This window comes from Schistocerca gregaria, chromosome 1 (genome assembly GCF_023897955.1).
Source record: "Schistocerca gregaria isolate iqSchGreg1 chromosome 1, iqSchGreg1.2, whole genome shotgun sequence".
NCBI classification, from domain to species: domain Eukaryota; kingdom Metazoa; phylum Arthropoda; class Insecta; order Orthoptera; family Acrididae; genus Schistocerca; species Schistocerca gregaria.
In genome coordinates, this window is record NC_064920.1 from 1,073,640,571 (window position 1) to 1,073,655,758 (window position 15,188).

Here is a 15,188-nt window from a genome sequence, read left to right on the forward strand (position 1 = left end):
AAAAGGAAGCACTTCTTTGCCACCCAACATAATAGCAACCTAAATATAGCTGCCACTGATTTTAGCCTCTTTCTGCACCTCTAATAATTTCTTCCTTGATGGAATTTTTCTGATGATAGTAAAAAGAAGGAAATTGCTAGCAGCTGTTATCATCAAACATGAGAAATTACAATATTTTGGTAAACACAACAAGTGTACCAGAAATAGTAACAATTACACATTTTCTGAATTTTCTATACAAATAACCTTCACATTAGCATTTTTGTTGTAACTGGTGGCAATTGATAATGTTAGCAACATTAATTAGAGAATTCACAACATAAAAACATCCCTCACCTATAGCTGTGATGAAGATTCTGCCCATTGAACAGCCAATCCACATTTATTGGATGATCTCCTCTGACATCACATTTAAGAACAACCTTGTCTCCATGGAGAGCTGTAACGTTTTTTTCCATCACATCAAATCTTGCTGGCTCTGAAAAAAATGTATATATTACTATTTATGAGCAGCTACATTTAGAAATAATAATTTGACAATGATATAAATTAAGTTATAATCTCAACAGCTGAGTGCTTACTGAAACAGATTTTCTTGTAAGGTATTCAAACTTGATGCTGGGTGGAAACTACATTGTAAATGCTTGTCTTTCATAAGATAAACTCCTAGAGGTACAATTCATGAGAGTTATAAGTGAATGTCTCCTTAACTAAGTTCTACTATAAACTACATTCTACAGTTGAGGAATATTTTTGCTTATAAATAAAAAAATGAATATTTTCTTGTGTTTCCAATTGGAATTATTTTGAGAGAGGTATGATGAATCTCCTTCCACTCAGTTAGCTTAATGCACAGTAAACTTGCTTGTAAGAGAGAGAGGCAAGTCAAACCTAAATACAGTTAATACAGACAATTAATAATTATTGGTTTGGTAATTGGCTAGCTCCAGTTGTGGTTCTTAGGAAACTTATGCACACTTCTCAAGGGAAGTACTGAGGTAATTTCTGATGTCTGCCCCAAAAACACAACATCTGAATGGTTAAAATATGAATACATACAAAAGAAATTTCATTAATTTTTAACCCTCTATTGCATGGTGTTGCCATATGCCAACAAACCATAAATTTACATATAATGTTAAGGAAACCATGTGTATATGCGTGGTGTTGCTGTATGGCAATACACAGTGTGGCTGCTTCAAGCTAGACTGTGATTAACATCATTATGTTGGCAGAAACTGCTGATAGTCTATAGTCATTGCTGGAGGTCTACTATATGTAAACACACGCTACAGCAGTGGAAAAAGTAAATTATTTCTGCCACTTAGATCACACCTAAAAAAATTATATTTTTAAGGTATGAAAAATGATGTTCAATGATAGCACAGATAATTTTTTGATGTCTCTGTAACTGAATCATAAATAATTACTCGCTATTTTCGGTTTGTTCCATATGGCAACACTATGTCTTGCCAATGTAAACATAACCTTTTTCAAAATGGGCAGATTCAGTACAATGCTGTTTATTACTTTTATTTTGTAGACGTGGCATCAGTTCCAGCTTCATGCTTCTATGGTGGCAGACATTCAGTGTCAATTAGGAATATTCCTGAAGAAAGTGACGATTCCAAATCTGGCAACACTGACAATGAAGAAGTATTTGTAGATGAGTCACAGGATGAAAGTGCTGGATGTAATAGTCCTCATGGAACTTCAGCTATAGTTGTGTCTGAGACTGGCGATGACAAGGAAGGAGAAAAAGAAGAAGAGCACAAGGAATGAAAAGAGGAAGAGCATGATGAAAACAATGTGTTACATCAAAATGAAATTGTGGTGGCAGAAGAAAATAGTGGTTCAAAACCAAAAAAAGGCTTAACATACGTGTAGTTGGAAGAAATGCCAGAAAATACTAGTAATGCCAGAATGGACTGGTGCACTTGACATCCCTTCTCATGTATGCAGACCGAAATAATATTTTAATATGTTTCTTGGAAGCAAAATGTTGGACACTATTGTTGAGGAGTCGAGCAGACTATCCATTCAAAAAAATCCTGCACAAGGGCTGAAACTTGACAGACAAGAATTAGAAATCTGGATAGGAATTGTGTTCTTTATGTCTGTGATTTAGACACCCTCCTACTAGAGATTACTGAAATCCTGAGACTAGAGTTCCCATTGTAGCTGATAGAATGCATATAAATCGCTTTGAACAAATAAAAAGTAACATAAATTTTGCTGATAATTTGAGAACAATACCCAAAGGAGAGCCACGCAGTGATCCTATATACAAAATTAGAAGCCTTATTGACCATACTGTTTCTATGTCTAAAGTGCTACTGAACCCAGAAAAATTCAGCCTTGACAAGCAAATTATACTATTCAAAGTGTCTCATACAATGAAACAGCACAATCCAAAAAAAAACCAAAGCGATGGGGCTACAAAATGTTTTCACTATCTGATGTGAATGGTTTAGTATACAGCTTTGAACTGTACACTGGCAGAACTAATCAAAATGAACATCTTCAGCACAAAAATTGTAAAATATTTTTGACAACTGGTTCTGTAGTTTAGATCTGCAAATGAAACTGGCAGAAAGAGGAATCTAAAGCTTAGGCACTGTTCATTTCAATCGTCTATATGGATGTGTGTTTGATTCTGACAAGAAAATGAATAGATCTGGAAGAGGTGCAACATATGAAAGACAGTATTCCATGGGACATATGCAAAATTCTGCTGTAAAGTGGCATGACAACAGATTTGTGATACTACTCAGCAATTTTTGGGAGCACATACACTGACTGAAGTAGAAAGCTTTGACAAAAAGTTGAAGAGGTCAGTCAAGGTGCCTTGCTCCAGGGCAGTAGTAGAGTATAATCAGTTCATGGGAAGTGTAGAGCCTGTGGATTCAGTTGTAGCATTGTACATTCAAAAAATAGGTATCACAGAATATTTTTTCATATTCTACACCTGATGGAGGTGAATGCTTGGATTCTTTACAGAAGAGATGCATTATCAAGTGGAACGCTTTGGAAAAGCATTCAAGAAGGCCATAGGCAGAGGTTTGTTGTTCCAGGGGAAAAGTGAGGCAAGAAAGCAAGGAAGACTAGAAGTAATTCCATTGAGAGAGCCTACACAGCGAAAAAGAAGAAAGGACCAACAGCTGCATTGTCTGAAAAGGATATGCAGCTAGGTAGACTAGGAGATTTGCCTATTATGGATATCAAAGGAAGGTGCAAGGTTCCATCAAGCAATGGAGTTGTGAGAGTGAAGTGTTTGAAATGCGAGGTACATTTATGTTTCACTGCAAATAAAAACTGTTTTTTGAAATTTCACGCTGAGTGATGAAATGAGGTATTGAATTGTTGAATAATATGACAAAATATGTTTTTGAAAACAGAAAAGTGACAGTTTTTCATCTAAAACTATTCTAAATTATATAAAAGCACATTTGTGTATCTGTCCTAAGTCATTCTATACATGTATGTAAATAAAAGTGTTGTGAATCTTCTGGGAGGTGTGTTGACATATGCATGGTATTGCCATATAGCAACAAACCTAAAATATAGAATAAATCAAAATTACATCAAAATTTCTATGTTTAACCTGTTACACAGTATTTTATGTGTCAAACCATACCGTGAGATATGTTTTTCATTGAAATTGGTTTCCTAAAAAAAAAGTCATGTGATAGAGGGTTAAATGATATGTAGACACATGGCAATCATGATTTTCCTCTCCTGAAGTAACTGACATTTATGGCAATAAGATGGACAGTAGGCCACAGAATTAAAGTAAAACATTTATGAATCATGGATATGTTGAAGAAAAAGATGAGGAGGTATGAGATAGTTCATGACAACATGGGTGCCTCACAAACATATTTGCTTATGCCCAGATGGAGAGGTGGCAGTCATTAATACTTTCATGATCAGTGGGACATACATGTCTCACCAACATATTTTATTCCCATTGTCCACATGGAGAGGTATATCCTACACCTATAGTGTGCTGTGATCTGCTGCTGGTTTATTAATTATTTTAAGTCAACAGGCCCATTGTGTTGCACCTAAAACATGGATCTTTATTGTTACAGTGGCATGTTGAATATCTTATGCAGAGGCAATTTCTACTGATTTACTTCAGTTTGTGAGATATATAGTGAAAATATTTCTCATCTTGTAAAAATATAAATTAGCCAAGCCTCAATATCATAGTATATGTTTCTAAGCCTATAATCTCCACAGATGATGAAGACATTCAAGGAATGTACAATGACACAAAATAAATTATTCTGATCATGAACAAATATGCAAATTTCATTGCAATTGGAGATTCAAATTTGATAGTAGGAACAGGAAGAGAAGGAAAAATAGGAAGTAAACATCGGCTGGTGTGAAAAGTGTGAAATCAAAAACCACGTAGTAGGGTTTTTTAAACAGTGCAAAATTTAATCATTGCTAACACAGTTTAGGAATTAGGAAAGAAGTTGTATATATGGAGAGTCTTTGAGACTCTGGAAGGTTTCGTATATACACTTCAAGAAAAGTTTTGCATCGCCCCAGTTCCCAGAATTCCTGAAGGGAGACATTGACTGTGGATATTGTATCACAGACACAGTCCCTTGGACTGTTCAGAGATGTCACTAAACCTGCCCAAAGACATAAACAACCATGCATAAGGAGCACCTGTTAGTCAGAGGGGGTCCGACAACCGATCCGTTCCAGTCATTACACCAGGAAGGAGACACACAGCTCATATTGTCTGTAGTTCAACCATGCCTAGACGGTCAATACTGTCAATCAACTGTGTCCACATTGTTACTTTGTGCCAGGAAGGGCTCCCAACAAGGGAGGTGTCCAGGCATCTCAGAATGAACCAAAACAATGTTGTTCAGACATGGAGGAGATATCGAGAAATAAGAACTGTCAATGACATTCCTCGCTCAGGCCCCCCAAGGGCTAATACAGCAGTGGATGACCGCTGCTATGGATTATGGCTAGGAGGAACTCTGACAGCAACTTCACCGTGTTGAAATATGCTTTCAGTGCAGCCACAGGACGTCGTGTTACAACTCGATCTGTGCGCAATAGGCTGCATGAAGCGCAGCTTCACTCCAGACATCCACAGCGAGGTCCATCTTTGCAATCACGATACCATGCAGCGCGGTACAGATGGGCCAACAAGATGCCGAATGGACCGCTCAGAACTGGCATCATGTTCTCTTCACCAATGAGTGTCACATACACCTTCAACCAGACAATTGTCGGAGACATGTTTGGAGGCACCCCGGTCAGGATGAATGCCTTAGACACACTTGCCAGCAAGTGCAGCAAGGTGGAGGTTCCCAGCTGTTTTGGCATGGCATTATGTGGGGCTCACGTATGCCGCTGGTGGTCATGGAGGGCTATACTAGAGGTGAATGCCATCCTCTGATCAATAGTGCAACCACATTGGCAGCACATTGGTGAAGCATTCATCTTCATGGACGACAATTCGCGCCCCCATTGTGCACATCTTGTGAATGTCTTCCTTCAGGATAACGACATCGCTCGACTAGAGTGGCCAGCAAGTTATCCAGACATGAACCCTATCGAACATGCATGGGCTAGATTAAAAAGACCTGTTTATGGATGACGTGACCCACCAACCACTCTGCGCGATCTACGCCAAATCGCTGTTGAGGAGTGGGACAATATGGACCAACAGTGCCTTGATGAACTTGTGGACAGTATGCCACGACAAACACAGGCATCCATCAATGCAAGAGGACAAGCTACTCGGTATTAGAGATACCGGTGTGTACAGCAGTCTGGACCTCTGAAGGTCTCACTGTATGGTGGTACAACATGCAATGTGTGGTTTTTATGAGCAATGAAAAGGGCGGAAAGGATGTTTATGTTGATCTCTATTTCAATTTTCGATGTGTGTAGACTATACTAATTGAACTGTGCAGATGGGTTATGAGTCGATGTTCTGTTAGCTCACTTGTTAGAGCACTCGGCCTGCTAAAGGCAAATATTCTATGTTCGAGTCCCAATTTGGCAAACAGTAATCTTGAAGTATCATATCAGTGCACACTCCACTGCAAAGTGAAAAATCATTCTGGAAACAATCCTCCACGCACATTCTTTGGCATAGACTCTGCCTGGGATTCCATCGGGCACTGGAGGTTTCTTACATTTCAACGATTCAGCTGTTTGTTAACACCACTAACACTTACCACTTAACTTTCACTGGCGTGAGAAATAAAGTGGGGCAATGACATTGGATTTTCGTTTGTAAAGGAACGTTTGAGAACGGAGTTCACCATTTCTGATTTTGCTTTGCTACTCTCAGTTTCAGTCTCTGTATCGTCCATGGATGTCTGGACATTAACCTTAGCTATGCTAATACATTTTCCATAACATGCACCACCAAGGACGTAGTTTGTGCCCGCCACAAAAAAAATTTAAAAAATAAATTTCGTGAATTGTTATTAACTTTTCTTAACGAAAACATTTTTGAATAGGTACTGATGTCTAAGTAGATTCCAGAACTATGAAAACATCTTTTAGCACAATCTTGGCAATACCAACGCATGTGCACAGAGAGAGAAGAGGGTACTTTATGATCAAGCCAATTTAAAAAAATACAGATTTCGTTAATTGTCATTGAATGTTATTCACAACATACTTTTTAAAGATGTGCAGATGTGTAAGTAGGGTCCTGATTTTGAAAATATGAATATGACACCTGTTGTATAAAGTCACATTCACTTGTACGACTTGGGATTTTTGTGTAACGTTTTACTGAAAAATTCAAAACAACTACGGAATCTCGTATAACAAATCGTTGAAACCACTTAATAACTTTTTCAAAATTTTAAATACCGTACATGACAAGATCACAATATTTTCAGAACGCGGGCACACAGTACAAGCGCCAAGTTGCTGTCAGTGTGACACACGTTTGGCAGCAGTAATATAGGGCAGAGATTCTTTCAAAACTGAAGAGGGCCATCTGTGGCTAGTTGTTTTTCTGACGCATTGTCTACGGTCAGAATCACTACCTTCGATTTCCAATAGTGTATAAAACGTTGTTGTTACCTTTTTCGTGTTTTCAATAAAATAACGCACAACGATAAACAACATTTTCTTGGTGTCGGTGGACCTACTCTCATCTATTACCATCGTATACGGGGTATCGCGAATGCCTTTAAGGAGATCCTGAAGTAAACAAATTAATATATCACATTAGTAATCAGTCCTGCACATTTAGTGTGATGCAGCTTTATGTACAGTAGACAGTAGGCCTATGTGGCGGTACGCCACATAACGTGAAAAAATAGTATTGAAGAAATTCGCAAATATAAGAAAACTGACGCCAGAACGATATAAATTTAATCGCAGAAAAATCAATCAGACTATGTAATCAACTAATATGATCTGCGAATGTTATTGTAATCTCTGTTCCTTTTGAAAAAGGATCGCACTCACTTCCCTTTTGTTTCTTGGTAGTGTAAGAATCCATTTTCTGACGAGGCACGAAAACGTATAAGTTTCATGTAATATTTAGTCTACATATAATAAAATATTACTTAAAAGTGTCGCTAATGTTTTACTGTAACAGACCCTATATTCATTAAGTGAGTGACTTAAATGCTTTATGCAAATTTTATAGGGGAAAATTGGTGCAGAGGTCAACAGCCAGTTCTTCCTTTGCAACAGTAAAGATAATGAGGTTTTCCAATATTGAATCATATTTAAGTCAATTGACCTCAATAGATTTTTTTCATCCCCGCTGAATGGAAACGACAATCTCCTGAACACTGCAGTTTCCCCAAAGTAAAACAAATAAGTAATAAAAATCACCTGCAAACATTAATGCAGCTTTATATTTGGAACGTTGTCTGTTAGTGTTGTCTTTTAATATAAAAAACATCGTGTCGGGCAAATTAACTGCGAGAAGTACCACAACTTAGTCACTGACTTAAATAATTTTCCAGTTGTAAAGCAGGCAGAATAATACTAATTCTCACCGTTCACAAAATATAGATTCCAATACCAGATGACTTGTCCAGAGCTGACAAAAGATGGTATACTGTTGGTACGGAACAATGGTCCGGAATGAATGCCGCCGCTTTCAGCACTGCAATTTTTCTTTTTCTAGCTACATATGCTCTATAAAATGTTGTTAATTTTAATTTGCAGCATCCGACTTCTGAAAATTTGAGGGCTTGTAAATGCTTATTACAATCTGCATGGTTACACAAATCTTTTTATGTACTAGTAGTGTGCGTTTGCACAGTTAGTAAAATGCTTTGGTTCCATCGCCTTTTGAACATGTGAGCCATCCTGAAGCAAATACTGATATTGACGTTATAGTAATTACCGGTACCCAGAAACGGGCAATTTTTATTTAACGGCCACTAGGGAGTCCCAAAAAAATTGAAGTCATTTTTGTTGAACGCGTATACTTTTAATTTATTTATACGATGTGAAAAATAACTGTAAATAAAATTTCATAAACGTAGGACCTCGGTAGCCAGCGCCGACTTGTACTGAACCATGCCAGTAGTGCTAAGTAAGGCAAAAGCGCGGCACTGCGTTGGCGTGTTTGTAAACATTTCTAGCATTGCCAGTAAACGGATTGTTGTCAATCAATAAACATGTCAGTGGAATTACAGTGTGTTAACTGTTAAGCCTGCAGTGCTGGCACCATAAACTACGCTACATACTTCCGCGAAAGTCGAAGTCATGCACGAAGGTAAAAGATCGCTAAAATGTAGTTAATAAACGGAACTGATATCATCATACGTATTTTCATGTTTAATACAGATTATAACTGCAGCGATTATGTACACTTATCGCAAGAAACAGAAACAGTACTAAATACACTGGATTACAACAAAGATACACAGCAGACTTAATGACTACCTCACACAGTACTGTCAGCTAGCAGCTGCAGCCAAAAACGAATGACTATCCGCCAAAGCCATCTGACTTCTACTGACTTCTGCCGTTTGAGGACTAGTGAGTGGTCTGCCCCATAGAAGGTACCACGCTAAACGTTGTTGTTGTTGTTGTTGTGGTCTTCAGTCCAGAGACTGGTCTGATGCAGCTCTTCATACTACTCTATCCTGTAGAAGCTCCTTCGTCTCCCAATACCCACTGCTACCCACATCCTTCTGGATTTGCTTAGTGTATTCATCTCTTGGTCTCCCTCTACGATTTTTACCCTCCACGCTGCTCTCTAAATTGGTGGTCTCTTGATGCCTCAGAACATGTCCTACCAACCGATCCCTTCTTCTAGTCAAGTTGTCCAACAAATTTCTCTTCTCTCGAATTCTATTCAGGATTTCCTCATTAGTTATGTGATCTACCCATCTAATCTTCAGCATTCTTCTGTAGCACCACGTTTCGAAAGCTTCTGTTCTCTTCTTGTCCAAACTATTTATCGTCCACGTTTCACTGCTATACATGGGCACAATCCATACAAGCACTTTCAGAAACGACTTTCTGACACTTAAATCTATACTCGATGTTAACAAATTTCTCTTCTTCAGAAACGTTTTCCTTGCCATTGCAGCCACCGAGCGAGGTGGCGCAGTGGTTAGCACACTGGACTCGCATTCGGGAGGACGACGGTTCAATCCCGTCTCCGGCCATCCTGATTTAGGTTTCCGTTATTTCCCTAAATCGCTTCAGGCAAATGCCGGGATGGTTCCTTTGAAAGGGCACGGCCGATTTCCTTCCCAGTCCTTCCATAACCCGAGCTTGCGCTCCGTCTCTAATGACCTCGTTGTCGATGGGACGTAAAACACTAACCACCACCATTGCCATTGCAGTCTACATTTTATATCCTCTCTACTTCGACCATCATCAGTTTTTGCTCCCCAAATAGCAAAACTCATTTACTAATTTAAGCGTCTTATTTCCTTATCTAACACCCTCAGCACCACCCGAATTTATTCGACTAAGTTCCATTATCTTCGTTTTGCTTTTGTTGATGTTGATCTAATATTCTCCTTTCAACACACTGTCCATTCCGTTCGGCTGCCCTTCCAGGTCCTTTGTTGTCTCTGACAGAATTACAATTTCATCGGCGAACCTCAAAGTTTTTATTTCTTCACCATGGATTTTAATTCCTACTCCGAATTTTTCTGTTGTTTCCTTTACTGCTTGCTCAATATACAGATTGAATAACTTCGGGGATAGGCTACAACCCTGTCTCACTCCCTTCCCAACCACTACTTCCCTTTCATGCCCATCGACTCTTATAAGTGCCATCTGGTACTGTAAAAACTGTAAACAGCCTTTCGCTCCCTGTATTTTACCCCTGCCGCCTTCAGAATTTGAGAGTATTCCAGTCAACATTGTCAAAAGCTTTCTCTAAGTTTACAAATTCTAGAAATGTAGGTTTGCGTTTCCTTACCCTATTTTCTAAGATAAGTCGTTGGGTCAGAATTGCCCCAAGTGTTCCAACATTTCTACGGAATCCAAACTGATCTTCCCTGAGGTCGGCTCCTACCAGTTTTTCCATTCGTCTGTAAAGAATTCTAATTAGTATTTTGCAGCCGTGGCTTATTAAACTGATATTTCGGTAATTTACACATCTGTCAACAGCTGCTTTCTTTGGGATTGGAATTATTATATTCTTCTTGAAGTCTGAGGTTATTTCGCCTGTCTCATACATCTTGCTCACCAGGTGGTAGAGTTTTGTCAGGGCTTACTATCCCATGGCTAGCAGTACTTCTAATGGAATGTTGTCTACACCCGGGGCCTTGTTTCGACTTAGGTCTTTCTGTGTTCTGTCAATCGCTTCACACAGTATCATATCTCTCATTTCATCTTCATCTACATCCTCTTCCATTTCCATGATATTGTCCTCAAGTACATTGCCCTTGTGTAGACCCTCTATTTACTCCTTCCATCTTTCTGCTTTCCCTTCTTTGCTTAGAACTGGGTTTCCATCTGTAGCAGTTCCAAAAAATGCATGTTTCAAATGGGCCGTGTAAAATATCAAATAAAAGGCTCAAAATTGCCTCCAGTGACAAGTTTTGGCAGTTTTATTTTATGATACCAGTGAAGCAACTTTAACTATCAGTGAAACTGCAAAACTCAGTGTACGTCTTTCAGTTCCTTGCCTAATTGTGTGAAACTTGGAGGAAGCTAAAAAAAAAACCTCACAATAAACCCAAAACGCATTTGAGCAGCGCCGACAAGAGTTTGTCAACAACTTGGGTAATTTGACGTTGCACACGCCGAAGCGCTTCAATCAATGAAGACATGGTGGAGTGATCACTTAGCTGGAGTTGACAAAAAGTTGGCTAATAAGGAAGTAAGGACGTGCTGAGATCTATTACTTAACGGCGCTAAATAGTTTTCCTTCGGCATCTTATGAGCCGTTACAAAAGACACTCATTTATAAGAAGATTGTCCAACTCTGTTCGAGAGCACACATATCGGAATTTGTAAAACGACTATGCGGAAAAATTTCATTACTCCAAAATTAATAGCAGAGGTGCCAGTTAAGTATGAAAGATTCAGTGGTTCCTGAAGCTACATTTAGGCACTTGGATATATAATTCTCATGAATTTTCTACAAGTAATTTCTCAGTTCAAAGAATTCGTGCAGAATAACGGAAAGAGCGCGGAAGCCATACAATCTAATTTTCAAAACGAGTTACCACATGTTGTAACTGTTCACTGTGTTGGCCAACTGTCGCCTGCTTTACTTGATAGGAAATCAAAAGATGAATTTCTTTCAACAGTTACTTCATATCTGAATAAAGAAAACATATTACTGTGCCAAGGCTGGAACGCTGTTCAGCACCCTGAACAGGCACACGCCGTTTGTAAGGAGGTTGTAGATTGACATCTCTAAGATAGATCGCAAATTCTTTGTTGTGATACTACAGCTTCAAATACGGGTCATAGCGAATAATCAGTTGTGCCTGTGTGATTCTTGGACGAAATTTAACACAGATATGGTTTTTTTGCTTTGTCGCCATCACGCGTGTGAATTGGTGTTAAAAAGAGTGTTCGAAGTACAACTCAGTTAAATGACAACAAATCCTGATATTCCACTCTTCGAAAAGTTCCGAGATTAATTGAAAAGTACCGATAAAATATAATCCTATTAAAAAAATCTCGCATTGAACAGTGTCCGAAATCTGCATAAGTTTTACCGAACTGAGCTTGGTAAAGAATTGGTCAGATATGGTTATCGAGAGTTGACAGAAATTTCTGTGATATTTTTAAGCGGACATGCACAGGGTATTTCGCCTGTCTCATACATCTTGCTCACCAGCTGGTAGAGTTTTGTCATGACTGGCTCTCCCAAGGCCGTCAGTAGTTCTGATGGTATGTTGTCTACTCCGGGGGCCTTGTTTCGACTCAGGTCTTTCAGTGCTCTGTCAAACTCTTCACGCAGTATCGTATCTCCCATTTCGTCTTCATCTACATCCTCTTCCATTTCCATAATATTGTCCTCAAGTACATCACCCTTGTATAAACCTTCTATATACTCCTTCCACCTTTCTGCCTTCCCTTCTTTGCTTAGAACTGGGTTGCCATCTGAGCTCTTGATATTCATACACGTGGTTCTCTTCTCTCCAAAGGTCTCTTTAATTTTCCTGTAGGCAGTATCTATCTTACCCCTAGTGAGATAAGCTTCTACATCCTTACATTTGTCCTCTAGCCATCCCTGTTTAGCCATTTTGCACTTCCTGTCGATCTCATTTTTGAGACGTCTGTATTCCTTTTTGCCTGCTTCATTTACTGCATTTTTATATTTTCTCCTTTCATCAATTAAATTCAATATTTCTTCTGTTACCCAAGGATTTCTAGCAGCCCTCGTCTTTTTACCTACTTTATCCTCTGCTGCCTTCACTACTTCATCCCTCAGAGCTACCCATTCTTCTTCTACTGTGTTTCTTTCCCCTATTCCTGTCAATTGTCCCCTTATGCTTTCCTTGAAACTCTGTACAACCTCTGGTTCTTTCAGTTTATCCAGGTCTCATCTCCTTAATTTCCCACATTTTTGCAGTTTCTTCAGCTTTAATCTACAGGTCATAACCAATAGACTGTGGTCCGAGTCCATATCTGCCCCTGGAAATGTCTTACAACTTAAAACCTGGTTCCTAAATCTCTGTCTTACCATTATATAATCTATTTGATACCTTTTAGTATCTCCAGGTTTCTTCCACGTATACAACCTTCTTTCATGATTCTTAAACCAAGAGTTAGCTATGATTAAGTTGTGCTCTGTGCAGAATTCTACTAGGCGGTTTCCTCTTTCATTTTTTAGCCCCAATACATATTCACCTACTATGTTTCCTTCTCTCCCTTTTCCTACACTCGAATTCCAGTCACCCATTACTATTAAATTTTCGTCTCCCTTCACTATCTGAACAATTTGTTTTATTTCATCGTACATTTCTTCAATTTCTTCATCATCTGCAGAGCTAGTTGGCATATAAATTTGTACTACTGTAGTAGGTGTGGGCTTCGTATCTATCTTGACCACAATAATGCGTTCACTATGCTGTTTGTAGTAGCTTACCCGCATTCCTATTTTCCTATTCATTATTAATCCTACTCCTGCATTACCCCTATTTGATTTTGTGTTTATAACCCTGTAGTCACCTGACCAGAAGTCTTGTTCCTCCTGCCACCGAACTTCACTAATCCCCACTATATCTAACTTTAACCTATCCATTTCCCTTTTTAAATTTTCTAACCTACCTGCCCGATTAAGGGATCTGACATTCCACGCTCCGATCCGTAGAACGCCAGTTTTCTTCCTCCTGATAACGACATCCTCCTGAGTAGTCCCCGCCCGGAGATCCGAATGGGGGACTATTTTACCTCCGGAATATTTTACCCAAGAGGATGCCATCATCATTTAATCATACAGTAAAGCTGCATGTCCTCGGGAAAAATTACGGCTGTAGTTTCCCCTTGCTTTCAGCCGTTCGCAGTACCAGCACAGCAAGGCCGTTTTGGTTAATGTTACAAGGCCAGATCAGTCAATCACCCAGACTGTTGCCCCTGCAACTACTGAAAAGGCTGCTGCCCCTCTTCAGGAACCACATGTTTGTCTGGCCTCTCAACAGATACCCCTCCGTTGTGGTTGCACCTACGGTACGGCCATCTGTATCGCTGAGGCACGCAAGCCTCCCCACCAACGGCAAGGTCCATGGTTCATGGGGGGGTTTTAAAACATAGTTTCTTATAATCAAAACAAAAAACCACAAGATTTAACAGAAACAACAAGTGCTACCATCGGTCTCTGTTCGATATACAGGCCAAGTCGTTAATCTTGTCACTACGACATCATGTTTTCAAATACTGCCAGTTGTAACGTTCAGTCAGTTGCACTGTAGTTGTCCGGTGAACATGTGTCCGATATTAATTGATAAAAAATTTAGCACTGAATGATAGTGAAGATACTTCATCACATCACGTTGGTTGCCTATTGCCACATGCACTGATTCCAGCGCAGCGGCAGATTATAGTTGTACTGCGATTTAATACACGTGTGCTATAAATCTCCGATCGCGTCCAAAATAAATTCCTAGGGAGGTGCCGGGAGAAGTTAAGCCCTGTACAAAACTTTCATCGTTTAACCATTGTCGAGAAGTTACAATAGCAATTTTTGTCACTTTGTGTACAATAACACCGCAATATTTATTCCGACTGCAGAAACCTAACTATGAAAAGTAAATTTAAAAAGTAATGTTTATTACTTGTTAAACAGTACAAATGAGCATTTGGTGTTTCACTTATCATATAAACTGTGGTGTCACCGCCAGACACCACATTTGCTAGGTGGTAGCTTTTAAATCGGCCGCGGTCCGTTAGTATACGTCGGACCCGCGTGGCGCCACTATCAGTGATAGCTGACCGAGCGCCGCCACACGATAGGTCTAGTCTAGAGAGACTCCCTAGCACTCGCCCAGTTGTACAGCCGACTTTGCTAGCGATGGTTGACTGTCTGCAGACGCTCTCAATTGCAGAGACGACAGTTTAGCATAGCCTTCAGCTACGTCATTTGCTACGACCTAGCACGGCGCCATATTCAGTTACTACGACTGTATTCTTAACAGGTAATATTGTGAATCATGCACCGTCAAGAGCGACGTTTATCATTAATGGATTAAAGTTAAGTATCAGACTAATTACGTCCGCTTTCTGAATTCTAA

The 15,188-nt window shown here is 39.4% G+C and overlaps 1 protein-coding gene across 1 annotated transcript in view; it reads right to left on the reverse strand.

Annotated features, from left to right (window-relative positions):
* The window catches only part of LOC126288932 (Down syndrome cell adhesion molecule-like protein Dscam2), a 412,211-nt gene that overhangs the window by 165,175 nt on the left and 231,848 nt on the right, over positions 1-15,188 (reverse strand). The window contains exon 11 of the mRNA XM_049984899.1: positions 337-478. Within this exon, the coding sequence (XP_049840856.1) occupies positions 337-478 (142 nt within the window). The remainder of the gene's footprint in view (positions 1-336; positions 479-15,188) is intronic.